At 41.3% G+C, this 26,968-nt stretch overlaps 1 protein-coding gene across 1 annotated transcript in view; it reads left to right on the forward strand.

Annotated features, from left to right (window-relative positions):
- Nucleotides 1–26,968, forward strand: part of LOC146318326 (nucleoprotein TPR-like) — a 29,357-nt gene that overhangs the window by 565 nt on the left and 1,824 nt on the right. Inside the window, exons 2-52 of the mRNA XM_084732286.1 lie at nucleotides 899–1,003; nucleotides 1,853–1,917; nucleotides 2,488–2,578; nucleotides 2,883–2,986; nucleotides 3,407–3,571; nucleotides 3,666–3,758; nucleotides 4,804–4,884; nucleotides 4,980–5,067; nucleotides 5,403–5,540; nucleotides 5,666–5,760; nucleotides 6,958–7,155; nucleotides 7,261–7,368; nucleotides 7,480–7,703; nucleotides 8,190–8,353; nucleotides 8,449–8,573; nucleotides 8,685–8,833; nucleotides 8,938–9,100; nucleotides 9,645–9,779; nucleotides 10,926–11,066; nucleotides 11,164–11,389; nucleotides 11,481–11,683; nucleotides 11,805–11,945; nucleotides 12,059–12,175; nucleotides 12,266–12,469; nucleotides 12,688–12,878; nucleotides 12,977–13,124; nucleotides 13,546–13,683; nucleotides 14,028–14,159; nucleotides 14,379–14,509; nucleotides 14,767–14,977; nucleotides 15,089–15,238; nucleotides 15,745–15,855; nucleotides 16,060–16,164; nucleotides 16,374–16,586; nucleotides 18,641–18,679; nucleotides 18,927–19,121; nucleotides 19,443–19,554; nucleotides 19,712–19,905; nucleotides 20,828–20,898; nucleotides 21,130–21,329; nucleotides 21,437–21,616; nucleotides 21,874–21,989; nucleotides 22,554–22,616; nucleotides 24,443–24,676; nucleotides 24,767–24,965; nucleotides 25,054–25,265; nucleotides 25,712–25,783; nucleotides 25,914–26,005; nucleotides 26,115–26,227; nucleotides 26,333–26,431; nucleotides 26,568–26,709. Coding sequence (XP_084588412.1) covers nucleotides 899–1,003; nucleotides 1,853–1,917; nucleotides 2,488–2,578; nucleotides 2,883–2,986; nucleotides 3,407–3,571; nucleotides 3,666–3,758; nucleotides 4,804–4,884; nucleotides 4,980–5,067; nucleotides 5,403–5,540; nucleotides 5,666–5,760; nucleotides 6,958–7,155; nucleotides 7,261–7,368; nucleotides 7,480–7,703; nucleotides 8,190–8,353; nucleotides 8,449–8,573; nucleotides 8,685–8,833; nucleotides 8,938–9,100; nucleotides 9,645–9,779; nucleotides 10,926–11,066; nucleotides 11,164–11,389; nucleotides 11,481–11,683; nucleotides 11,805–11,945; nucleotides 12,059–12,175; nucleotides 12,266–12,469; nucleotides 12,688–12,878; nucleotides 12,977–13,124; nucleotides 13,546–13,683; nucleotides 14,028–14,159; nucleotides 14,379–14,509; nucleotides 14,767–14,977; nucleotides 15,089–15,238; nucleotides 15,745–15,855; nucleotides 16,060–16,164; nucleotides 16,374–16,586; nucleotides 18,641–18,679; nucleotides 18,927–19,121; nucleotides 19,443–19,554; nucleotides 19,712–19,905; nucleotides 20,828–20,898; nucleotides 21,130–21,329; nucleotides 21,437–21,616; nucleotides 21,874–21,989; nucleotides 22,554–22,616; nucleotides 24,443–24,676; nucleotides 24,767–24,965; nucleotides 25,054–25,265; nucleotides 25,712–25,783; nucleotides 25,914–26,005; nucleotides 26,115–26,227; nucleotides 26,333–26,431; nucleotides 26,568–26,709 — 7,186 coding nt within the window. The remainder of the gene's footprint in view (nucleotides 1–898; nucleotides 1,004–1,852; nucleotides 1,918–2,487; nucleotides 2,579–2,882; nucleotides 2,987–3,406; nucleotides 3,572–3,665; nucleotides 3,759–4,803; nucleotides 4,885–4,979; nucleotides 5,068–5,402; nucleotides 5,541–5,665; nucleotides 5,761–6,957; nucleotides 7,156–7,260; nucleotides 7,369–7,479; nucleotides 7,704–8,189; nucleotides 8,354–8,448; nucleotides 8,574–8,684; nucleotides 8,834–8,937; nucleotides 9,101–9,644; nucleotides 9,780–10,925; nucleotides 11,067–11,163; nucleotides 11,390–11,480; nucleotides 11,684–11,804; nucleotides 11,946–12,058; nucleotides 12,176–12,265; nucleotides 12,470–12,687; nucleotides 12,879–12,976; nucleotides 13,125–13,545; nucleotides 13,684–14,027; nucleotides 14,160–14,378; nucleotides 14,510–14,766; nucleotides 14,978–15,088; nucleotides 15,239–15,744; nucleotides 15,856–16,059; nucleotides 16,165–16,373; nucleotides 16,587–18,640; nucleotides 18,680–18,926; nucleotides 19,122–19,442; nucleotides 19,555–19,711; nucleotides 19,906–20,827; nucleotides 20,899–21,129; nucleotides 21,330–21,436; nucleotides 21,617–21,873; nucleotides 21,990–22,553; nucleotides 22,617–24,442; nucleotides 24,677–24,766; nucleotides 24,966–25,053; nucleotides 25,266–25,711; nucleotides 25,784–25,913; nucleotides 26,006–26,114; nucleotides 26,228–26,332; nucleotides 26,432–26,567; nucleotides 26,710–26,968) is intronic.

A 26,968-nucleotide genomic window follows, 5' to 3' on the forward strand; every position in this document is an offset into this window, starting at 1 on the left:
TGGGTGAAGGTTTGTTATATGTAACGTTATATATCTGCTATTAATAGAGTAATTGATACATTACCATAAACTAAAGTGAAGTTTGGCATTCTTAAAAGCAGCTCAATGCACAAGTATTAATTCTGTAGTTAAGAAAACGTGGTTTCAGGACATGAATCCACCCTACACTATAAATTACACCACGGTTCCATTGAGAATTGTCAATTTTAGCATAGTTGGCTGATAAGAAACATTACAGTTTGATGGTCATTAATGTTCAGCATCTGCACCTGTATCTGTGTGAGATGTGGATATGTATGACATCCATATAGCCTCGACATAGTGACATACATGAAATCAAAGCGTGTATTTCAGACTGCTATATTAAAGCTGCAACGATTAATCAAATAATCGATTATTAATTGATTATTAAATTAATCTAGTATTTTGATAATTGATTAATTGATTTGAGTAATTTTCTTAAAGAAAAAAAGTCAAAATTCTCTGATTCCAGCTTCTTAAGTTGGGCTGTTTACTCCTCTGTTTCAATAATATGAATATCTTTTGTTTGTGGGCAAAACAAGACATTTGAGGACATCATCTTCAGCTTTGGAAAACACTGATCAACATTTTTCACATTTTATAGGCAAACAACTGTTAATTGATTAATAGAGTAAAAAACCGACCCATTAATCGACTGTGAAAATAATCAATAGTTGCAACCCTACACTATATGATTCCAGTTTACAAAGCTGAATAGCTGCTGCTGATAAAATCTGTTGCCATTTCAAACCAGAGTCTTTCAACAGACAGTAATGAATGATAGTTTAAAGCTATACTGTGTGATGAAGTTATTAAGTTGTATGATGTGTACTGTGTCTCAACATTTATTCTCATTGAATTATCTCTGCCCCTACAGAACAGCAGTACTTTGACATTGAAAAGAGACTGGCAGAGAGTCAGGAACAGATCCTGACTGCCACCAAAGACCTGCAGGCACTCAAGGATGAGAATAAAAAACTCAGTGAGTTTTCACACACTACTACCACTATACTCTAAACTTCTTTCTTTCAGTGATTGAGGAAACAGAGCTTCAAGGAAACAGCTGTCACTTCTTAGACTCAACTCCCTGACTTACTTAAAGCATGATTTTTAATTTTGAATGACTGCTTAAAGGATTCATTCTTCTATTGGCTGAGCTGTTACCTTAAAATGGCGTTCATGGGTGTGCACAGTTCTGAAATTGAAAAGTGTTGTTTAATTTCAATGCGGACAACCGTATAGTCATTCAAGTCTTTTACCATGCAGTGGCAGGTGTCACCATGCAGCATGCTGTCTACATTAACACTGAATGAAGTTAACACTTAAGTATCTGGCCCATCTGCTTTCTTAGACACAATTTAACATCTCCTCCTTTCATGTGTTAACTGATTGTATAGTTGTAAAATAATATTGTTATATATTTTGAAGTGACCATGCCATGCAAACATGCATTGTTACAAACTTTAGAGGATATAGTTCCTACAGTTGTCACTCAGTTTTGATTAAAATTAAAGCTATATGTTACCTCTAACAAGCAGATATAGAAGATATAATACAGTGTTAGCAGATATGATCTGTGACACTAACTACAGTTCTGGAATGATTGAGTTTGTCTGTAATATATATGTTGTTGAAATGAAAAAATTAAAGCTGAAAGTCATCATTTCTATGTCAGTTGTTTCATTTCAAATTCAGTGTGCTGTAGCCTTAGCTGTTACCATATAGTGCAGAGGTAGTCATGTAAACCCTGGCTTTAAACAAAGATAGAATGTCTAAACATTAAGTTTAAAAACTTTTTCTGAATAGCGTCTTACTGCTTCTCCCTGTGCAGATGAAGAGCTGAGCACTCTGAAGGGAATCGAAGGAGAGAGCTCTGAAGACAAACCGACACAGCAGGTAAACACATCCATGCACCTCGTGAGGATGTACTGTGAATGATGGGTAGGGTTGTGATGCTGCTTGTGGAATAGTTCACCCAAAAAATATACATCTATTAATTCTTCTGTTGATTAAAATAAGTCTGCAGTCATTTTCACAGCTTCTGAAAGAGCCGCTGCTCTTTTATTTTAAGTAATTTAAGAACACAATTAAAGATACATTTAATTTCAAAATCTAAATGAGTTAAAGCACAAAAATATTAGGAGCATGAATTAATTTTTTTCAGAATTGTGTTAAAAATAAAAGATGTAATAGCATTAATCTGTCGTGACATTTTTGGCTGGTAATTGAAGAGATGATGTCAATCTTAATCTGACCTATTAGTATTTAAATTAAAACCTTTTGTTCTGTATGAACAGACCTGTGGAAATATACAGCTTATACACAGGACTTTACAGGACTGCTGCCATTTGAAGCCAATTAAGTTAAATAACCAAAAATTTCTATTTCTTTTGTACAAAGTCTGGATAGTATTTAGTATTCATAGTTCATGTTCTGTATGTAATCTGTGTGTGTATGTGGCTGCAGCAAACCAAGACCAAGTATGAGATTGAGGCAGAGAAGAGGGAGCTGGCAAGGCTGCTGGAGAAGAGGACGCAGGAGGTGGAAAACCTTACTGGTAAGATATCAGGTTTACACACACACACACACACACACACACACACACACACACAGTCCAAAGAAATGAATCTGGATACATTGTATGTTAATATTGCATGTTATGCGTCTGTAAACACACGTTTGTGTTTAGTTGTAGTGGTAACAGTTAGTGTTCTGTTTTTCATGCCGAGTTAGTTTTGTTCCTACAGCCTGTCTGCCTCAATAGCAATCTGCAGCACACAACACCTTCTATCCCTCCTCCTTGGTTAGGAGTTCCATTTTAAGGTTTTTCTGCAAATTTTCTTTTGCGTTTGTGTTTGCAGAGGATGTGAAGCGTCTGAATGAGAAGCTGTTGGAGACCAGCAAAGTTAAGATGGAGCTGCAGTTAAAACTGGATGATATCCAGTCATCTGAGACCTCTGTTCAGGTACACACCAAACTTCATGGAGACCACCAGAGCTCAGGTGGAAAATGCATGAAGGTGCAGTTTGTCCAATGACAGAGACCGGCTTTAAGGAGACTGTTGACTGTGAATAAATAACTTTAAAACTTTGCAAATTCTCTTTAAATACAAAGTCAGTCTGTTACATATATCTAATGCTACTTCCTCCAATGTTTATTTGCATTTTTGGATGTATACTGTTGGCCAGTCTTTTTTGTTTGCCTGCTATTAGTGGTATTGTATTTAATGTCCACTTACTAATGGATCCACTGATTACAAATCCTCATTACACCACTTTATTGGACCCACATACTTATTTTTTATAGATAAAGTGCCAACTACAAGTCTCACATTTGTAATATGCTCTTTGTGATTATGGCTGTGTCCTGTGTTTGTACGTTGTAGCACCGGGAGAAGCGCATGGAGCAGGAGAAAGAGTTACTGGAGAAGAAGATCGAGTGGTTATCTGCAGAACTGAAGACCAAAACTGAGGAGCTGTTGAAGACCAACAGGGAGAAAGGCAAAGAGATACTGGAGCTACAGGGCAGTCTGAAGACCAGCAAGGACCAGGTAACACACAAACAATATACACATTCAGTAGTAAGAGTTTATATTCATTCTTTAGAGATCTAATGTCTTTTGAAATAACTTGTCCCTTCAACAGGTGACCAGACTGGAAAGTCAGCTCGCTTCTCTAAAGGAAACCAATGAAAGCCAGAGTAAAAGAGCCACAGACCTCAACAACAAACTGAAACAGGTAACATAAACACACCAGTGTTGTCCTCAGAGAAACACTTCATGGACAGACAAGTTTTAAGATGGTTGTAGGTAGCTGTCTAAGATAGATGAAGGTTCTCACATCACTGTAAACATCCTCAGGTCCTCAAAGTAGGGACTGTTGTCTGCTCTGATGTCCTAGCTAAATATAAAGTATAGTCTCGTGGTGGTCAGAGACTTTTGAATAACCTTCCTCCAAACCAAGATTGTTTTTTATTCTTTTTTTTTATTTCTATGACACCACAACAGGTGCTATAACATTTACTTTACATTTATAGTAGCATGTATTTAACTTGTGGGATTCCTCAGGGCTTAGGGTTGGAAATGTTGTTGTTTATACTGTACATACTTAACATATGTTTAGTCTGCAAAATACTGAAGCCTGTATTATTTGCAGGTGATACAAATCTATTTTGTTGTGGTAAGAATTTGGAGCCACATTTGGATACAGTAGAACTGAAAATGCAAACCAGTTGATCTGATTCTAATAAATGAACACAAAATCTAAGTCAAACGAATTGTATAAACCCACCTAACTCACTCACGTAACCCTAACCCATAAGAAAGTCGTGATAAATGAAGCAGAAATTTGAAGAGTGTCTGAATTTAAATTTCATGAAGTAATAGTAGGTTATAAAGTAGTAGGTAGAAATAGGGGTGGCTCAATACCACTTTTTCATGTTACTGATATCAATACAGCAGCCTTGAGCATCTGTCAACATCCATACCATCATTTTCTTTCTCTTAAACAATTAAGCTGTTAATAATACATTTGTAAGGATAATCTTTGCTTAGCCTAGCAAAAAAATAAACCCCAGAAACACCATGCTCAGACTGAATTATATCAAAAGTAAAATATCCAAGTCAATTGGCAATATTATATAAAAATCAAAGATCTTCTGGATCAATTTCAACGGGATGCTGAGCGAAACTCAGAAGAACGGCTTGTCACTAGAACGACAGTACAGGTATGAGTACATTCGTAGTGTTAATTGTTTTCATGGTGTTTCTGTGTGTGTCTGCAGGCTAAAGACGAGCGGAGCACCATGGAGGAGAAATACCGCAATGAGCTCAACGCTCATATCAAACTCTCTTCACTCTACAAGGTGAGGGTCACTGCAAGGCAACCCTGGAAAATATATTCTGTAAATGTCCAGAAATACTAAGCATCATCTCTACATTTAACTGTCACATTGTGTAGGGGGCAGCAACAGACATGGAGACCAAGAACCAAGAACTGAGCAGAGCGGTGGAAGAACTCACCAAGCTGGTGAAAGACAGTGGAGAAGGTATGACTCAAGTTTTTCAAATCTCCCAGAAAAATGTAAAACTGAAGGTGTAATTGCCGCTTATCGGTTTGTCCTGAATGCTCTTTTCAATTTGTAAAACAGAATTTCTAAATGATCGCATGTGGAAGCCTGAGGTTTATCTCATCCTCACTCCAGTAGCTGTGTTTGGCTGACTGATAATTGTAATTGTATAGTCTTATAATCTTGAATTGAACTGAGCAGCTAAAGGATAAAAAAAAAAAGGTGCATCAGGAAAATGCTGTATTTTTGTGAGTGAAGTGTCGCTTTCCATTTATTAAGTCCGACCTGTGTGATTAATGTTCCTGTTTTTGCAGCCAACAAGACTCTAGAAAAGAAAGTGTCAGAGGGAGAAGAACTGAAGACGAGGCTTGAGGCGGAGCTTAGAGAGAAGATCAAGAAGATGGAGAAAGAGCTAGAAAACGCCACAATGAAGGCTTCTGGCAAACACTGCTGTAAGAATATGTACACACACACACTTGGGATATTTTATATCTAACTTTCATTCCTAGATGTGTGTGTCCAATTATGTCCGTACACACTAGATGATCTTCATTGATGTGTGTGTGTTGTGTTCCAGGTGGGCCCTCCCTGACTGAGGAGCAGTTGGACTCCATGTGTCCATCAGCAGCTGCCATCGCTGCCATCGTCAAGCCTGGCATGAAGTTCTTCGATGTGAGTTTAATGGGTCATAGCAGAAGTCATATCAGTGGAAACAGTTTTCTGGTATCAGTCATGACATTGTTTCAAATGTATGCATATTAATATACAAAGTAATCGAATATTTGCATTCAGCATTCCTCTGATTTATAGGGAGTTGTGTTAGAGAACACTCTACATATTTAAAACATCAAGAAGTCTTTATTGGTTAGGAGTGGTCTTCTAGCATCTGGCAGCACTCAAACCTACATAAAGGACACTTTAAAATAGGGATGAGACCGATACCAGCATCGGGTATCAGTCCGATACTGTCCTCACATACTCATACTTAACCCAACACCCGGTACCACGTCACGAAAAATAGCCTCTCAACACAAGCAAACATCTAAAGAACCAACATGACGCAGAGTTCAAGGTGTTTGCTGATGCTTACCCTCTGTTTTTGGTCGCATCGTCATCGTAATTTTTTCTCCTATTGTGTAATGTGCGCAAATTTCCAAATAAGCATGTAACAAAATATCAATAAAACAGGATAGTGATGTTTGAGTCTGTTGTGGGGACCAGTCTGCAGCACAATTACCATATTAAATGCATTTTTCTTGGCCATGTCAGACTTTTCATACCCAAATCACAACCATGAGACAGAGGTAGCCCCTCTTTTAGCCACAAACGTCTCGTTTTATCTTCTCGTTTTGTCTGGTTAGAATGCTCGTCCTGTTTGGAGTTATCCTGTTCTCTGTGCCACATTCACTCTCCTCCATATTTGTTTTTGTTGCCGCCTTGCAAAATTCCTGCCTGCTTCTGTGCAGACAGTAGAGTATGAAATGAAACAACAGACATTTTTCTACCATTACATTACATATATTGTCATTTCACACAGCCTTATCGTTCATTTTGTTAAATAAATATTAAGAAACAAAGCTAAGCTAATTTCTAGATTGTCATTTCTTACATACATTGGATTCAACCACTTTTTTTAAGTTATGCTTGCCTGAGAAAAGTAATCAAAACAGTTCACAAGGTATAAGCAGTTTGTACTTTTGAGGCAAAAACATAGAAAACCACCAGTATTATTCCCTGAAGTGTAGACTTTGGCTTTCTGCAATCTTCATATGTTTTTATAATGAAGATTCAATAACTTGTCTAGACACTATGATTTAGTGTATTTGTTGTAGTATGTATGAATTATTTTTCTTCTATCCCTGTGTTCAGCTATACAACGCGTATGCAGAGTGTCAAACGCAGCTTCAACTCGAGAAGCAGGAGACCAGGAGGGTTAGCCGCGTGCTGGACGAGATTGTCCAGGAGGTCGAGTCCAAGGCTCCCGTCCTCAAGCGTCAGAGAGAGGAGTACGAGAGCATGCAGAGATCCATGGCCTCCCTGTGTAACAAACTGGAGCAGGCTCGAACGGTCTGGGAGAACTTGCTTCTGTTCAGATTTATTCATCTTTTGATTCCAGATAACAACATTTTCTGTTAAGATTAACATGTATTTTGTTGACTCTTTGTCATTTAGGAGATCTACAGTTTGCAGAAAGAGAAAGAGGAGCTCAAGCAACGCTGCGAAGCCCTGGAGAGAGACAAGCTGAGAATAGAAAGACAGCTGGAGGATACATCTACACAGGTACACACACACACAGACACACACACACACACACAAACGAAACAATACATGCTTTTGAAGCAATCTCAATGCAGTTAAATGGATCTGCTTCGTTTGGTGTCTCTTGTCCAGGTCCGTTCTCTTCTGGTTGAGCTGGAGGAAGCCAGAGGTAATCGGGTGTCCAAGGATGACGGCAGCTCCTCCAACATCTCCAGCACCTCTGAGGTCATCGGTTCGCGCCAGCTGTCCTTCCGCAGCGTGGAGGAGCTGCAGAGGCAGAACCAAAGCCTGCTGGGAAGGCTGAGGGTGATGGAGGAGGAGAAGGAGAAACAGAAGAGCCAAGTAACATCAGCACGGTAGTTTTCCATAGATTTCAATAAACTGACATCAGCTACAACCAGAGACATTTTACAGAAGTTCAAGTAACAAACCCGCCATCAGCTCAGTGTCTTTAAAGTAACCATACTGATGTTCCAAGATTTAATTATTGGGGTAAATCTGGTAATTGTCATCATACAGATTTTATGTTATTTTATCTCCTAGCCCTATTACACACACATTTCCATCTACTTCTATACAAGTAAATTCAAATCAGGGCTGCCACTAACAATTACTTTCATTATCAATTAATCTGCAAATTATTTTCAAACTGAAAATGTCAAAAAATTGTGAGAAAGTTCGGAGAGCCCAGAGTGACGTCTTCAACGGGCTTCTTTTGTCCAACCAACAGCCCAAAAACCCAAAGACTCTTCATTTACTGCCATCAATAACAAAGAAAAGCAAATCCTCACCAGCAAATGTTATATAATGTAAACATGAGCTCCGTCTCTGGTTCCCCTCAGCGTGACAGAGCTGGAGGCCAGTGTGAATAAGCTTCAGAAGGAGGTGGAGCAGCTGAAGGAGCAGAGGAACCAGCAGAAACAGCTGGCTGACTCCAGCGCCAGACAGAGAGACATGTACAAGGCCCTGCTGACACAGAGCACCGGCTTCAACCTGCCTCCTCAAGGTGATGTAAAAATACTCACATCCACAGTATGTGGGCCTTTGTGGAGAATTAGTTTAAAACAGTCAGTGTTATGTTGTTTTCATGTGTGTCTGCAGGTCCGGATTCTTCGTCCCACCCTGCACATGCCAGACCCTCAGTCCCAGCTACTCGCTCAACTCCTCAGAGAGCTGCTGCTGCTGAGTCAGCACAGACAGCTCAGGCTAAAGCTGCTTTGAAACAGGTACTCACAAACATCAGCGCTTCTCTTTGTCTTCGTATGAACTAGGAGAAAAAAGAAATCTTTAAAATCAGTAGCTCTTCTGAGTAGATGTGTGTGTCTGTGCCTTTCCAGCTGAACGATGCCTTCACCCTGTATAAGAAGGAGAAGGCAGAGAATGACAGGATGTTGAATGAAACCAACGACAAGCTGCAGAAGCAGCTGACAGAACTGCGCTCCAGCCACGCCAAGATCACCTCTCAGCTAGAGTTCAGCAACAAGAGGTTTGTTAGGTTCAGTTCTGCTGCTGCACTTGCCTCAAGTTTCACTACTTGGACATAATTTTTATACAGTGTGTGTGTGTTCTGTGTGTCTCTGTGTACATAAGATACGAGATGCTCCAGGAGACTGTATCAGCCTACCGCAGAGAGATCTCTGCCCTGCAGGACAGGAGCCAAAAAATGGCTGCAACGGCCCAACGACACGAGCACATCATCCATACAATGAGCCAGGACCTGCGACAGGCCAACGAGAAGCTGGCGCTGGAAGAGGTGAGGAAGATGAGAAACTTAACTATCTTCAGGTTAGATATGATGGGAAGATACAAAGTATATTTATTTATCATTATACAGAACCAGGTTTTACAGCGAGATTAAAAGTGGGGTGTGGCATTCTAATCCTCCTTGCAGTCCTGAAAAAAATCAGATATTTCTACACAGCCCTGGCTTTGTAAATGGTAAACAAAAAGTTGCTCAGACTGAGCCACACAACAGCCGATCAAGCAAGAGGTATCATTTGTGTCTGGGGATGGAAAATGTTTTGGATTTGTTTGGTTGTCAAGCTCAAATATAAACAGAATAGTGCACACCACCGTTTGAAATTGATTCTGTCCCGCCCTGTGAACAACCAGCCTGCAGAAATTTGTTCAAATCTATTTACAATTTCAACTGATGGAGGCAGAAACATCATTTCTCTTGTTGAATGTAAGCACAACCAAAAACCGTTTAACAAAATTTTTACCTTGTTGTAAATTCTGCCCACTTTCTTTTTCTGTCCACCGCTTTTTATTTAATTTTCTTGTTTGTGTGTCTGTAGGTGCGAGTAGAGAACTTGACTAAAGAGAGAGACATTTTGAGACAAGCAGAGAGTCGACTCAGTCGAGAGAAGGAAGCCATGCTGGCTGAGCAACGGAACCAGAACCTGCTGCTCACCAACCTCAAGACTATACAGGTACCATGTCATGCTACGTTTTTATTCCAGTCTCAGTTTGTTTGTTTTTCTTTACTCATTTCATGCGGTAAATAAATGTGTTCTGTTTAACATCATAAAGATCAGTCCTGCTGTAATCCAGTAACATTCTAGTAATATAATAAAATCTTCCATGTTCACAGGTAGAAAGTGTTCTGAAGTTTGTAGTTTTCATCCACACTGAAACCCAAACAAATAAATAGTATCAGTCAGACCATGTGTAATAGGGTTGCAGATTGTAAGCTCTTTCCATAATTGATCATTGGTAGATTTAACGATCAATTAATCATACTTACAGAATCTTAAAAAATCAAATCAAAGTTTCATTTCCACAGCATGTTGCACGTTCTCTGACAGCATTACGTACATCCTCAGAAATAAAGGTGCTAACTAGAATCATACAGGGTTCTTCAGCTTGTCCTCATAGGAGAACCATTTTTGGATCCTGTTAGACCCTTTTACAAAAGTTCACTTGGAAGCTTTTCATAGAATTCTACGTAGAACCCAACATATAGGGTTATACGTAGTTTCACCTTAGAACTCACCCCTACAGAGAACCCTTCTGTGGTGTAATGGCTCCACCCAGAGCCCTTTCTGCGGGTTCTATCCAGAACCTTTCCACCTTCTAAGGGTGCCGACAAGAATCCACTCAAGGGGTTCTAAAAGAACTCTTTTATATTATGGTACAAAGAACTCTTGATGTTTGAAGGTACTTCAACCATCTTTGAAGAACTCTTCTAAAAAAAAGTTCTTTGGATGAAATAGAAACCCTAGTCTTACAAAAATCCATTGACAAACACTTTCTTCCAAAAAAGGTTCTTCAGAAACAAATTTTTCTGGAACCCTTATTTCTAAGAGTTAAAATACCCTTTCATATCAGATAACATGAGGAGCACACTCACTAAAAATAATCTCTGCTATATTTCAGATCTTTATTTGATAGTAGATTGATTACATTGTACGTGATCGATCAATTCTTAATGGCTGATTAATCATTCATTAATTAACTGTTATCCTTAATGTGTAACAGTGATTTTTTTCATCTTATTGCAGCCACATTTAGATGAGCCTAAAATTCATTTTTTCCCATCATGATTTCTCCTCTTCTTCTGTCCTCTCTTGATGCAGTTGACTATGGAGCGTACAGAGACAGACACTCGCCAGCGGCTCAACAACAAGATTGAAAGTCTGGAGGCAGAGCTGACTTCAATGAAGAAAAGGCTGGACCAGGAAGTGGCGCAGAGACACAGCCTCGGGCGCACCATGGATGTATGCACAGTGTATATGTTTAATGCATGTGTATTTTTAAAACCTCCTGCATAAGTGTTGTTAGACACCTTCTCCACCACCTTTATCTCCTCACCAGGCTCAGTTATTAGAAGCTAAGAAACAGCTGGAGACCCAGCACACCTTGCAGCAGAGGACCAGGGAGTTGTTACGTAGCTCTGAACAGCAGGTGGCAGCACTTAGAGTTCAGCTGGCTTCTACTTCATCCTCTGAGGCAGCCGCCGCTGCCGCCGCCGCCACCACCACCTCCAGCACGACGAGCACCCCAGTGACCAGAGCTGCAGGCCTCAGAGCTCCACTCAGAGGTAAACAGCAGAAAAAAACATGTTCTCAGTTTATTCGATGGAAGTGGTTAATAAGGGTCTCTTTGTAACTGCATCCCTTGTCTCTTTATAGCCTCTGTACGCTCTCCAGGGCCAGCAGCCCCCCAGCAGCCGAGCCAATCAGAGCAGGAGCTCGTAGAGTTGAAGGGTCTCCTGCGTACTGCTGAGGAACAAAGAAGTGAACTAGAAGAGCAGCTAAAAACTGCCAGTACTAGTGTGGAGCAGTACAGGGCTGTGGTCCTCTCTCTGGAAGACAGTCTGAAGAAAGAAAAGGAGGTACAGCTCTTTGATTGATTCTTCTTGTCCATCTTCTGCTTCTTTTCATGCATTTTACTGTCTTTACCACTCATACACTCCTGTCCACACACACATGAACTGACCCTCGTCCATCTTTTAGTCCCGCACTCCTCTGGAGATGCGGCTGAAGGAGTCGGAGGAGGTACAGAAGCAGCTGGAGAAGAGGATTGTAGAGGTGGAGAAGATGAAACAGAAAGAGCAAGAGGAGAGGAGAAAGGCTGTGGACGCAGTGGAAAAACAAGTAAGATGGATGCACGCGTTAATACAAGTGAACCTTTGCAGAAATGGCTCTGTTTTATGTTGTTGTCACATTCGGTCTTTAATCAAGCTTCTGTTCCCTGCTGTTTTGTCCAGGTGAGTGAGCTGCAGCGCAGTCTGAAGGCGAGCCAGGCAGAGCAGCAGGCGGCGCTGGAGAGAGCTACTGCTGCTGTTACACTGGAGCAGAAGGCCATACAAGACAGCCTGCTGCAGGTTCATTAACACTCACACACACTCGACATGAACGTAAAAGCTGTGTTAAAACGTGTGTGCTCAACTGTTTCCCCTCTGTCTTTCTCTCAGACGAAGCTAGCTGGAGAGGCACAGGCGAAGTATGAGCGGGAGCTGATGCTTCATGCTGCTGATGTGGAGGCCTTGCAGGAGCTGAAGAAGAGATCCCAGCAAGAAGCAACACAGAAGAGGGAGTTAGAGGAGCAACTGAACAAGACCTCGTCCCTCCTGCAGGAGAAAACTGCAAGCTTGAACACGATGGAGAAGCGGCTGAAGGTAGGACAGCAAACCCAAGAGGGAGGAAACATCACTGAGTTTTTTAACACAGCTTTGTGTCAACCAATCAAGCACCGACCTGTATGAAAGGTGCTACACAAATCAGGTTTAAGAGATGACTGACAAACCAATAATAAGACAGCACAAGTGAAGACTGTAATAGTGAAATAAAGCAAAATAAAAACAAAATAAAAACAAATAAAATCTGACTCTTTCAGGAGGAGCTGTCCAGCCAGAGTCGTCGCTGTGTGGAGCTGGGGAAGCAGAACGCGCTCCTGCACCAGCAGATGGACGACATGGCCACCAAGAGTCGACAGATGCAGCAACAGCAGCAGCAGCAACATCAGCAGCTTGATCTGTCATTCAGCGAGGAGGGGAAGACCACCGAACAGATACTGGAAATACTCAGGTGACGCTGCAACACCACGGCTGAGTCTTCGTCTCTGAGGTTTCTAACGTAGAAATCTGTCCCTGTCTGAACTCGAGTTTGAAATGTGTGTGTTGCAGGTTTGTGCGGCGTGAGAAAGACATCGCTGTGGCTCGATATGAGGCATCTGATGGAGAAGTTCTCCGTCACAAACAGCGAGTGGAACACCTCGACAGAGAAGTGAAGGAGCTGCAGGAAGCTCTCAACGCTGAGAGGGAGAAGATGCAGGTATGAAAGAAGTGCTGAAGGCGTTTATTGGTCTGTATATGAAGGGAACATTAGCAGCATCAGTAGCATCCCTGTGTTTGAATCAAACTTTTGGTTTAGTGATTGTAACCACTAGCATTATCTCAAAACAGCTCTAAAGGTAGGTGGTAGATGATGTGGAATGAGAAGAGGTCAGGGCTCTCTGTTTTGTAAAGAAAAAAAAAAGAATATGAAATATGCAATAAAAGCTTTCAGCAGTTGTTTGATGGATTTGCTGTCAACAGGGAGAATCTGTACCTGTTTCAGGCTGTGAAGGGAGGTGTTACCTTCAGCAGGATAGCCAACTAAACTTTGACAAATTAATGTTTACTTGAGGCTAAAAAGAAGAGAAGTGGGATGAGAGAATATTTTCATAATCAGTCTATTTGCCTTCCTGTTTCAGGCGACATCGAAGACTCTGGCCCAGCAGGAGGAGCAGCTGAAGAAGATGGAGACCATCAGTGCTCTCCAAGAAACCAACAGGATGCTGAAGATGGACAGAGATAAACTGGAACAAGAGCTGCAGCAAGCTCAGGCTAAAGTAAGTGTCAAGTGTTGCCTTTCATGGTTTTGTCCTGTGTTTCCCTTTCATTGGTAGGTGTGGTTTCACTGTGTTTGTGGATACAATCAGTTGTTTAGTTTCATTTGGTCCCTGAACTTCTCTCGTGCCACAGTTTCATCAAGAAGTGCAAAATGTCTCCCTAGACCTCGGAACCAGATGAATCTGTGAGCTCATGTTATATTTTCACTGGCAGATATGTCTGGATACCCTCCTGTTAGAAAGATTTTCACTGGGGCTGCATGTAACCATGTGTTGCTTCTGAGAGTTGATCTTTTATAGCCATGCTTATCTACAACACTCCTCTCCTCCTCTACCTCCATCAGGTTACAAAGCTGCAGTCAGACATCAGCCCCCTACATCACTCTTTGTCTGTACTGTCAGAGAAAAACGGCTCCCTGCAGGCTGATAAGAGGATACTAGAGGAAGACCTCAAGCGCTGGAAGGCCAAAACACAGGTAACTGCACTGTGTGTGTGTGTGGTGGGGGGGGGGGGGCATGCACATTTTTTATATTGCACAGACTATGTTCTGCTGATTATTGTTTAGCGTTGTTGAGTGTTTTGTCACTGTTATATTTAATACAGCTTGTGTTGTTCATTCTGTCACAGTTTTATCTTCAAATAGCTGCAGTTCCTTTATTTCTTTCACTCATACCTGACTGACTGTCCCCTGCAGCAACTGATTAGCCAACAGAAAGACGGTGACGTTGAGGAGAAGCAGAAAATCAACTCTGAGAGAGAAGCTCAGCAGAAACGCATCACACAGCTCGCAGAGGAGACAGCCAAGCTGAAGACTGAACTGGCAAGGTAAACACACACACACACCATCAGGCTGGATGTAACAAAAAGCATACCTTAAAGACCACCAAAACACAAGTCTCTGAATCCAGAGACTGATAATGAAGGGTATGTTCATTTCTGTCCTGTGGTTTGTACTGGGCCTTTGTAGTTTGACAGTTAAAATGACCAGAGCAGAAGTTCCAGCAGCTATTCTGCCCAGTGGCAGATTGATCAATGCAAAGCTAAAAATAACCTAAGTGAGATTATGGTCATGTGTGCATCAGATCCAGTGCCAGCAGTAACTCGGCTCAGTCTCAGCTGCAAGGCCTCAGAGACTCGATGGCCCGTCTGACCTCAGAGAGAGACACTCTGAAGAAAGACGTGGAGGCTAAAAACAGCGACATTGTGGAGAAGAACAAGACCATCACCCAGGTCAAGAAGATCGGACGACGCTACAAGACCCAATATGAAGAGCTCAAGGCTCAGCATGACAAGGTGCGAATCAGTTCCGTTTAAAGGCTGCAGTTGTCGACCAGTTCACTGTGGTATAGATAAAAACTGAAACGGTGAGTTTTGTGTATGTGTGTGTGTGTGTCTGTGTTCCAGCTGGTTGAGGAAACGGCTGCCAAAGCAGGAAGCGAGGCGGGTCAGAGCCAGGAGGCGCAGCAGCAGCTGACTAAAGCCCAGGAGGAGCTCAACAAGGCCAAAGAGGAGCTGAACACACTGAAAGAGGAGGTGCAGAAGAAGCAGGAGGAGGTGAGCATGTCCTGTATGGGTCTAGCCTCTGCCCAAACTCTCAAAGCTGAGAACCGGAACAAAAGCTGATTCCTTCTTTTTGACCCTCCCCATATGGTCTTAAATAAGTTACTACAATGAGCAACAGTCTATAACTTATATAAGTATGGGATGAATATTTCATAATCAGAACGAGATCATTTATATCATATATATTGATAACAATAGATTATCAGTTTGGCTGTGGCTCTGCACCAAAGCCTGCTGTGTCTGAACAGCCCAACTAATTCACATGAATGAAAGGAAGTGGACAGTGCTTCCTGGTGTGTCCACCTCCTGTGTGTCCCTGCCTTTACATCTTGCTGTTTTGGGCTGTCTGAGACAAAAATTGACATCTTTGGTCATTAGTACAAATCAGTGGTCCTAAATTGCAGTGAGACATGTCCATCAACAGCCGATTTGGAGCGTTGGCCACCAAAGTTGAATGGTGTCCGACAGTTTCAGGAGATTTTTTCTTCTCCATCCAGGCCCAGAAGTCCAAACAAGAGCTTGAGGAGGCCCAGAAAGAAAACCAGCAGACCAAGGACAAGTTCCAGGAACTCCAAAACCAGCTGACACAGGTACTGTCGCACATTCAAGTCGGTCTAAGCTGCGACCAAGTCAGAATTTGATCTAGCTAGCAATATGTTAATTGCTGTTAATTCCTTTGTAGGTTTAGATGGTAAAACCGAAGAGGAAGGTTTTACTGTGGGGAAAAAGTTAGAAGAAACACATTTGTAGAAAAAAAAATCTTAAGAGAGGCAGGAATCACTGAGTCAATTGTCACTTCTTTGCTTCTATAGGTCCAGTCCCAGTTGTCCCAGACCCAGACTCAACTGCAGCAGAATCAGAACCAGTTGACCCAGAGTCAGAAAGAGATTCAGCAAGCGAAGACCCACACCCAGCAGGTAAGAACACAGCAACACCTGACACAGTCATTTTTTGATGACATCCTTTAAAACTCTATAAACTTATCTGCTGGTTTTATATTTGACATTTTATTTGTTTGTAAGATTTTGCATGAATGTCGCTAAAACCCCAGAACCAAAAGAATTTCACCCCACATCCAACAGACCCACATCACCAGCCTAACTACTTCCTCCTTTCTAATTTAAAGGCACAGAACCAGCTGAAATCATCTCAGTCTCAAGCCCAGGCCCGTCAGAACCAGATCCAGCAGTTGCAGAGGGAGCTCCAGCAGGCCAAAGAATCCCTTCAGCAGAACCTGGCCAATCAGAAAGAGCTCCAGCAGACCCACCAAAGCAGTCAGCAGAACCACAGCCAGGAAGTCAACAACCTCAAGACCGCTCTGAGCCAAGCAGAGAACAAAGTGAGTAGACGCCTTCCTTTGTACTGTGTATTAGAGTTGTCACGATACCAGAATTTTAAACTTTAACACAATGCTCGATACCTCTTTGGATACCACGGCAAAGAGACAAAAAATATCCTAGTCACACAAAAGAGGATCATCTTTTTTATCTTTTTTAAATTACACAGTGCTGCTACAGAAAAAGTCACTGAACACTGTCCAGTTTTGCTGCAAGCCAAACTTCAGGCAGGACAATACAGACTGAACTGAACTGAGGTCTTGAATGAGTACTTGTTTTTTTTTTGTTTTTTTTTTTTGTAGCTTTGGTACTTTTGATATCATCAACAGTCTTTCCAGGATTTTACAGACTGTTATTGTGATTGTTGCAGCCTAAAATGGCTGATTTCACAGCAGCTTTTCAAAAAAAAAAAGCATGTTGCAACATTTTTAGGCATTTTTTGCAATGAAATGACAGGAGCAAGTGGAAATTACAAAAGAAAGTTCATTAAATTCATTAAAATCAGAGACAGCTTGTCCTAGGGAGAATAAAACCACACTCTTTTCTGAGTGTTCTCAGTAACTTAATCAAAGAGGCTCAGGATTACAAAAACTCTAACAAAATAGGTTTTATTTGTAGATGAAAGTCATCTGGGGGGCACAAAGTTATAAAATAAAGTAAACAGAGCACTGATACATGTCAATAACAGTGACAAAGTTTGTGTTCTTTTCAGTACCTGTGATAAAATAAACTATGCAGTAAATGCAAAGTAATGGTGACAAATAAAACAAAACTTTGAGTCCGTTCATTGAGACGTACATGTCTGATGTTCAAAGGGGACTCATGAGAAGTTGCATTGTTTCTCAGAATTCATGGGGTTGCAAATAATGCAAAGAAAACACGTTCATATTCATTTTTAAAAAACACAACACTAATATTTTAACTTAAGAAGAGTTTAGAAATCAGTATTGGTGGGATAATCTCAGTCTTTAATCACAGCAGTGTTTTTATAATCTTCCTCATAAAATAAGATTTGGTTCAGGTGATCATCTAATCAGTGTCTCATGAAGTAGAATGAGGAAGCTTGTGTTGGAATCCAACAAACACTGGAATGGACTGGCTGCCACACATGTAGAGATGCTGGTTTAAGAAACATTTGTGAGAGTGGTCTCTCCATTTTTTTTCCGGAGCTGTATATATTGAACCAGCAGCTGCTGCAGAGGACTTACAGCCTCAGTACATGTGGCCCATGCTCTACCAGCTGAGCTACAGGTGTGCCCCAACACTTACCTATATTTATGCAAATGCTTACAATGTATACATGCATTTAGATAACATTCATAGTTGTCTCATACACAATGGAAGCATTATTTCAGGTTTGTAAGTGCAGCATCTTTGAGTACATCACACATCTGTGAAGACTGACTCTAAAATGTAACTGCTGACACAAGAGCCCTTGCTATAGGTTTGAATCAAAGTTAAACATCAAACACATCCAACGTTCCCAAATTCTGTTTATGCAAAAAATTGTCACTAGTAGGAAAAATGTGCAATTATAACTGCAGTGAAAACTGCAAGGAAGCTCTCATTACAAGTTCCTAAATATACCAGTGAAACTGCAAAATTTCTACAAATAACCTGCAGTATCAGAAAAGAAAGGTCGGTTTCTGAATTTTTCTGTAGGGTGCTGTTGTTGAATTAAAACTAGCAATGATAGCAATTAATTGATGATCAATTTATCATTTGTTAAGAATTTGATCGATCAAGTGAAATTTGATCGACCCACTATCTAGATCTGAATACACATTATTATAGATTTTTATGAGCGTGCTCTGCATGATGTCAGATGTTTTACAATGTGTATAATATGTAGGTCTTTATGTCTGTGTATGTTTGATAGGCTGTGTAATGCTGTCAGAGAATATGTAGTATGTTGCTGTGGAGATTAAGCTTTGATTTATTAATGTTATCAATCATCAATTAAGGAAAGTGCTTACGATTTGCAACCCTAATTAAAACAGATTTTTTTGTGTAAAATTTAAATTATTAAGAAGCGTATCTGTTTATCTCCTCACAGGTGACTGAGCTTCAAGGGCAGCTGGACAACGTGCAGAAGGTTTGGAAAAGTTTTACATCAGCACTTTAGCATTTCATTGGGGAATACATTCAATTAGACTGATTATTACCTTCTTCTATATTTATATCACCTACATCATGCTCTGTTTCTTTTTAAATGTATCATCATGTTATATTTCACAACTGTTGTTCTGTTATTATACAGCACTTTGGTCAACTTGTGCTTTTTAAATGTGCCTCATAAATGAACTTGATTTATGTGTCTGCCCTACGTAATCGTTCTTCAGACGGTTGGTGAGCGTGAAGCGGACATCAAGCGTCTGCAGGAGCAGCTAACTGAAGCTAACCAGGCTAATGAAGCTATGCGAGCCACACAGGCCAACCAGAGCCAGAGTTCTCAGTCCATCCAGCCTAGCGACGCTAACGTGGCTAGTGATGCTAACCAGGCACTGCAAGAGGAGCTGGCAAAACTCAGACAAGAGGTATTTCCTGAACTAATTTTTCACCCAGCTGTTGAGTCTATTAACCCCCATACTTTACCTCTAATCACCAGTCCATTCTTTTGATTTGGCTTTTTCCCAACTGTATCCTAAAATGGAAGCAAAGTATTCTGTGGTTTAGGATGTTTACGCAAATCCAGTTAAAAGTGACTATGAAGTTTAAAATCCAACAAAACTATCATCATGTAGAATTGACTTGGTGACACGATCAACTGTGTCAGAATTGTTTGTAGTTCAGTGTCTTAATAATGTCAGTCTACACTCTAAGAGTTGTGGTCACAGTGCTGTGATGTTTTTCACCAGCTGTCTGAGGGCAAGAACAGAGAGGAGCAGCTCAGGCAGCAGATGGCTGACAAAGAAGAAAAGACTAAGAAGGTCTTCTTGGGAGTAAAGACCAAAATCAACCAGCTAAACAGTAAGTTCCACAAGCGCTCATGCACACAGGAGCTGAAGTGAAGATATGTTGACAAAGTACAGCGAACAAACAAAGACGTTACTCTGTTAGTTTAAGAGTAATTTTAATCATTTTAATTTGTTATACCTCACCTCACCTGCTGCGCCTCAACCTGCAGGTTCCAAAGAGCAGCTCAGTCAGGAGAATGAAGAGCTGAAGCAGAATAAAGAGGAACTGGAGGTGAGAATGAACGCCCTCAAGTCTCAGTATGAAGGACGGCTTCTTCGGCTGGACAGAGAGCTGAGAGAACTGAAGGAGACTCAAGCACACTCTGAGCCCAGAGAGGAACCACAGGACCAGAGTGGAGCAAAGGTACAGGCATCAAGTACATCAAATACAAACTGACTGTGGACTTGAGGGACATAAAGGTCAATATTTGAGGCCACTGATCATTGACTTTATCTGGAAGAATTCATACTGTAAATATATGTATGACCAAATCACTGAGACAAATTCAGTTTGGTAATCATCTCTCTAAATATGTATAATGGTTATTTGAGTCAGGTCCACTTACAGGGAGGGAGGGGAATTCAAGAAAATGAGAATAAAGTTAAACGTTTCAAAAAGAGTGTTGGAAATTTACAAGAAAAAAAATCATATTTCGATGAGGAAGTTGTAACCAGTATGCACCTTATCATCATCTGTATAATAGAGATTTGAGGATATTAAAGACATCTTTGCTCTGGTGTGGTCGTATCCCAATCAAGCCAACACAGTGAAACCACCTGATATAAACTTTATAGAAATGTTAAAAAAAAATTCTTACTTTATTGAAATGTTTAAATTTTATTCCTCAAATATTACATTTTCTCTGCATGTTGACCATGATTCTCAAATTTCAACTTTTTTAACAAAATATTACATTATTTTCAATTTTCAATTATTTTTGGAAATATATTAACTTTGTTCACACAATTACAACTTTTATTATCAAAATAGTCAAATTTTTCTCTCAATATTGAAACTTTTCTATTTTATTTTCCAAATATCATGACTTTTCCTCTAACTGTTACACCTTTCTTCAGAATTTTTTTCAATTACAGCTTTATTTCCACAAAATATTACAACTTTTTTGCTTAAATTGTTAAGAGTTTTTCTAAAAATATTACAACTAATAATTACTTTTTTTCTTGTGATGTTTTAGATTCTCTAAATCTAACAGCTGTCTGTCTTTCAATATCCACTGAATTATTCCTGTCATGTAATTGCATTACAAACCTGTTTCTGTACTCAGGTGGGGGATCAGGCCAGATCTGCAGACCAGAGACAGATATCTTTGAAGAGTCCAGCCCAAGACAGGGGAAGGTAACAAACTAACACCAGAAACTGTTCTGAATGGTTGTAAAACAGCTTTTTCATTTACACTTCAAAGAAATGTTCATGTTTTGGTCACCAAATGTAAATGTAGAGCTAAGTATTATATAATGAAATCTAAAAGCATAAACTACATTGTTCACAGTAGAATAAAACAAAAACTAATTACACATGGAAACTGTTAGCCAAAAACACTGAAAGTTTTCATGGTGTCTCTGTCAGCTCCAGCCTGTCTGACCCTCCCACTGCCAACATCCGCCCCACTCCAAGTACTCCATCTCCCAGCAACAAGCCAACCCCCTCTACCGGTAGCAAGGCTACACCCCGCGCCAGCATCCGGCCTATGGTTACCCCGGCAACTGTCCCCATCCCGACACCTACTGCCACTGTTATGCCAACTACACAGACTGACAGCCAAGAGGGTGAGAGCCAGAGATAAAACATAAAAGCAGATTGTATATTATATTTTGGTCTTAATTTAAAGAAATTGAACATACTGAATGTGTGATGTCTCTCTCTCTCTCTGCAGTGATGATGAGTTCAGGAGCCTCTGTGCACTCAACCAGCTCCAGTCTGGTGGGCACACCCACATCAATAAGTCAGCCAACCAGCAGCCAGGCCACTGCTTTTGTCCAGCCCACACAGCAGGGTGCAGGCCCCAGCAACGAGGCAGAGCGACCGTCTACGTCCTCCTCTCTGATTGGAACAGGTGAGCAGGAACCAAGAACAACTTAACAACGTCACAGAGAGGAAATTTACAGGGAAGACGCAAAAGACTATTGTCTTGAAAATGTTAAATGATTTAAAAATGAGCTTTGGCCAATAAACACAGAACACTCTGACGGTGAAGATGCTCATCCCAGATAAAGGTTGTCTTATTTTCACTTCCCTGTAATTAAACGGTTAAATTGTGTTAACTGATATCCTGTGTTATCCTGTGTGTGTGTGTGTGTGGCGTGATTAAAGCAGGTTCAAAGCGAGTCAGAGAGGACGAGGACGACGATGAGGACAGCAGACCAGAGAGTACACACACACCTCCGACCACTAAAAAACTACGACTGAAGCCAACGATAGCACTGCAGGTAAACACAAAAGCACAAAAAATAAAACACGACACACAAAATGTTCTCCATTCACAGCCTTTTAATTCTCTGTATATCCTTTCTGGTGTGATACTTTGTATCGCATACTGAGGACAGATAAACTGTTATTCAAATTTTTCATGTGCTAGTTAATTCAGGGTTTTTTTGCTTTCATAAATAAGACCCTGGCTTAGATATTAGGACAAATACATTTGGGGTCACCAATTGGTTTCAGCATTTTTTTCTGTCTTGATAAAATTTGATATCAATGGGAGAATTCTGAAGTACTAGTAGTACTGAAGTCAAAACCTGAAATCACAATCTACAGCGCATGTATCTCTGTCAGGACCCCTCACATCAAGCATAAATGTGACATTAGCCTCTAAAAGCTCAGGATGGCAGTCATGTATCATAAATGTACCATGTTGTTACACATAGAATATCCAGGTGTGTGTTTGTTTTTTGCCAGTCATCACTGTTTTATCCTTTGTTTGTGTCTTTCAGGTCACTCATTGTTTACTTATTAACTGTGCAATTACAGCTGCTGTGTAACTTGTGTTTCAGATGGAAGGTGAGGAGATTGAGGAGGATGAGGGAGAACAACAGGATTCACCAGACGACAGTCAGGTCAGTTACCAATGAAAGCAACTTTGGAGAGGATCAGTATATAAAGATCTATAAATGTTAAATGTTTATAGACAGTCTATGATGTAGTGTTGGATGACGTCTACCAAGTTGCCATATGACAATGTCCGTCAGTTAATCCTCATAGTGGACAATATCGTTGGTGGGTCTGAAACAGTGTTCGAGTTGTTTAAGAAGAAAATAATGAATGAACATGGAGACGTAGTCAGAATGAAACGTGGTCATTAACTCTGTGGGGAAACGATAGCAAAGATAGCATCGTCCATTGTCCAACCCTACTGTGATACTCACCTTTCTGTAGTCTTGCTCAGTGTCCCACCCACAGCGCTATCTGATTGGTTACACATCATGAGTATTAGCCTGTTAAGACTAAAGGCAGTGTCACAGTGAGGCACAGAGAAAATCTTATCATCTGTGTCTATAATGACAAGCATGCCCAGTTTCCCAGTTACACCACTGAAAATGCTCAAAGTCCTTTGGGACTTCAGTTGATGGAGGCAAACGTGACAGCTTTTAGATCAGATTGGTCATGAGAGTAAAATCCAGCATGCGCCTGTCTTGTCTTTACACTGCAGTTCTGCATTGACAGTGGGGAGTTATTTAAAAAGAGCAGCAGTAAAACTGTATCTCACACTATGCTGGTTCAGTTTTGCTTTTAATCCATTGGTCACATGTGTGCTGAACCATGGGGATGATCACAGATCAACTATGTTCTATTAAATCATCACTTCATTTGGAAACATGTTGGGAAGGAATCTTAAAATGTCCAGCAGGCAAAACCCGTTTCAGTGACACTCAGCTATTGTTTAAAGGGACTGTTCACCCTAAAATCAAAGTAGTTGTACATATATTTCCCCTGGCCTGTAGTGCTATTTATGCATCTAAATAGTTTTGGTGTGAGTCGCTGAGTTTTGGAGATAGCAGGTACTAAATGGCACTCAGCTTGTGATGCTCAAAGCACTGAAAATACATTTGAAAAGTTCAAGACCAATGAAAAGTCATGGCCTGGTTACCCAAGACAATCCACACACTTTGTTGTTAGCAGTTTTATGTAGGAACTACTTTCTTTCTACAGTGGAATCTGTCAAAACTACTTCAGAATCTACTGGAACAACTTTCTTTCTACTAGAAAGACAGTAGTTTCTTCCTGCTCACAACAAACTCTGTGGATTATCTTGAGTAATCTGGTTGTGATTTTTGGAAAGAGACACTGGTTTAGAATTTTTCATTTTTTTTTTTTTTTTTTTTTTTTTGCTCTTTGAGCACCACAGTTTGCCATTTAGTCCCATTGCAGCTGATATCTCCAAATCTCTGCAACTCACACCGAGTGAAAAATAAAGTTTTGTGAACCATAGTAGCTGAATAGGGTAGGGTAGGCCTACGCTGATGTATTTTAACTTTAGATCATACTGAGCTACTCTTGGTAGCTTGTACAGCTCTTTTTTGAGGTGGTACATGGTGTAAAAAGTTTGTAAAATACTGCTTTAATCTATAATGAAAATGGTTATTAGTTGCAGCTCAGATGACACTGAGATTGTAGACAATGTAGGTGTAGATAATTGCTGTTAACCCTCTCTTTTTAAAATACTTAAAACTGCAGGATGCAGAGATTATTGATATTCAACCTGTAATTGGCCAAAGAGTCAATGGGGCCAAAAGGAGCAGCAGAAGTTTAGTTTTCTCTCAGACCACCTGAATAAGAATATGCTTAAATGTTATCATGGATTTATTTGCCCACTGACACCAAATATAAACCTCCTACATCAGCTTTAACATTGGGTGTGTGTGTGTTTGTGTTTGGGGTGCAGGAGCTTCCAGAGGAGAGTTTCCCCGTCTTAGCTGCAGACGACGAGGACATTGAGGACGAAGGGGTGTCCCAGTCAGTCCCCTCTGATCAAATGTCCTCTCAGGGTTCTGCTATCATCCGGGATGTCATCGTGATTGAGACGGACAGCGACAGCCGCGAGAGCAGAGAGGGGGAGGAGAAGCAGGAGGACGACGGTGAAGAGGAGGAAGAGGAAGAGGAGGAAGAAGACGAGGAGGTGCTGTTCTGTTTCTGAACTCGTCAAAATGTTGTCAACTTTGATTTTATTGTCTGGAGTAAGTAACCCTGCTGCTTGTTTGTGCCTCAGTATAAGGAGGAAGACGAGGAGGATGAAGATGAGGATGATGCTGGTGACAGGATGAGAGGAGGAGAGGAGAGTAACGAGGAGAGCAGGGAGGCAGACGAGGAGGGAGGGCAGGAGGAGCCGTCAGAAGCCCCCACCGCCGAGGAGAATGTGTGCGGAGCATCGTCGGACTCCCAGCGTCCCTCTGAGCCATCGCACAGCAGTGAGCACCCCCCCCACTCTTGTCTCTGATTGGTCCGATCAGTCCTCATGATGAAATAAAACTAACGTGACTCCCTCGTCTCTTCCAGGTGAAGGCAGCAGCGCCATGTCAGAGTCCGACGCCCCCAGAGACCCCATGCACCTCGCCCCGACCCCCTCCTCCTCTTCTGCTCCCTCCCCCTCCTCCTCCCTCTCCTCCCTAACACCCCGTCTTCCCCACCCACGCAGGCCCCCACATCCCCTCCCACCACGGCTTTACATCCAACCTCCGGCTCCGGAGCTGGGACCCCCACACACACAGGTACACACAAACAAACAGCTTGAACAAACTGAATAAAAAAAAGTATATTTTTTGTGCTTAAGTTGACTTTAGATTTAGGTTCTTTCCAGGCATCCAGCTAGTAGACTATTGGCCCTCCAATAGTTCAGATCTCTTTAGGAGAGAGGTCATGGGACCCTTTTGAAAATGACCGTGCTAGTTTTTCCCTCATCAAAATTTTGCTAAACGTTGGAGCATTATGTGGCCAACTTCCTGACAAGCTAGCGTGGAACGGTACCAACAGATTCTTTAGGTCTTCCAGTGTTGTATGATACCAGTGTCTTCATCTAACTTTAAAAACTTTTGAGCTTTGAAAGAGAGTAATATCGGTGCGCAGAGTTAAAAAGGTTTGACATTGAGATTAATATGTCCTGAAAAATGATTTGTTGAGTAAATTCTGACTGTGATGACGTGTGTTTGTTAATCAGAGACAGCCCTCGCAACTGCGCAGACCATCAGTAGGACGTGGACCTCAACTGACCCCTGGAATAGGCAGCATGGTAAGAGACAGAGAGTTGAGGACTTGGTTTATTTTTACTTTATATGTTAACATAAAGAGTTTTACTGTGCGTATTAAGCATGTGAAGTTGACCTATATCTGTACTGAGAGAGTGTGTTCGTGTGTTTCAGCAACATTTCTTCGATGATGATGACAGAATGGTTCCCAGTACTCCCACTCTGGTGGTCCCTCACCGCACTGATGGCTTTGCTGAGGCTATACAGTAAGACCATTTATTTAGGTTGTAAAATGAGATCTACTCACACACACAGAAGTCAAAACGTCTGATTTGGAAACTGATGTAACCTGTCTCTGTCCGTCTCTTGTCGCAGTTCTCCTCAGGTAGCAGGTCTGTCCACCAGGTTCAGGTTTGGACCTCCAGAGGACCTGCTGCCTCAGACATCAGCCTCACACTCTGACCTGGGACAGCTGGCCTCTCAAGGAGGTATTGTGCACGCACACACACACATACACACACACACACCTGCACTAAATCTCAAACGGTTACATGTTCATTCATTCTGAACACCTCCTCTTGCTGTGTGTGCAGGTCTGGGGATGTACGAGTCTCCTCTGTTCCTGGCTGCTCATGATGAAGACGGAGGAGGGAGGAGTGTCCCCACCACACCTTTACAAGTGGCTGCACCAGGTGGGACACACACACACACACACACACACACACACACACACACACACACACACACACACACACACTGCATGTCAACATGAATCAGTTTGAACTCTTGAGTATTAAATCTTGTTCTCTTTCTCTTTGTCTCTGTCAGTGACCGTCTTCACAGAGTCTCTGCCCTCAGACAGCGGTGACAACATGGCATCCCAGTCGGTTCCCATGGTAACCGCCTCCACTGGGATGGCTTCGGCCGCAGATGATGGAGATGAAGTCTTCATGGAGCAAGAAGGAGACGGGTGAGTGATTCATGAACAGTCAGGCCCAACACGTCTCAAAACAAATGAGTGAAAAAATGTCTTTGAAACAGTTCCTGTAAAACTTCTGAAGGCAACTAAATCTGTGGTTTTCATATTAGAGAGCCAAAGATTTTACAGAGGTTTGAATTAACTCATCCCTTTTCCTAATGGGAGTTTCTGTCATTTGACTGTAATCAGAAAAAAAAGGTTCAGACAACTGTCTTAATCTGTTTAGACCAAAGTTTCATCTAAAACTTGT

The sequence above is a fragment of the Lutjanus erythropterus genome, chromosome 12 (genome assembly GCF_056507025.1).
Source record: "Lutjanus erythropterus isolate fLutEry1 chromosome 12, fLutEry1.hap2, whole genome shotgun sequence".
In the NCBI taxonomy this organism is placed as follows: Eukaryota; Metazoa; Chordata; class Actinopteri; order Lutjaniformes; family Lutjanidae; genus Lutjanus; species Lutjanus erythropterus.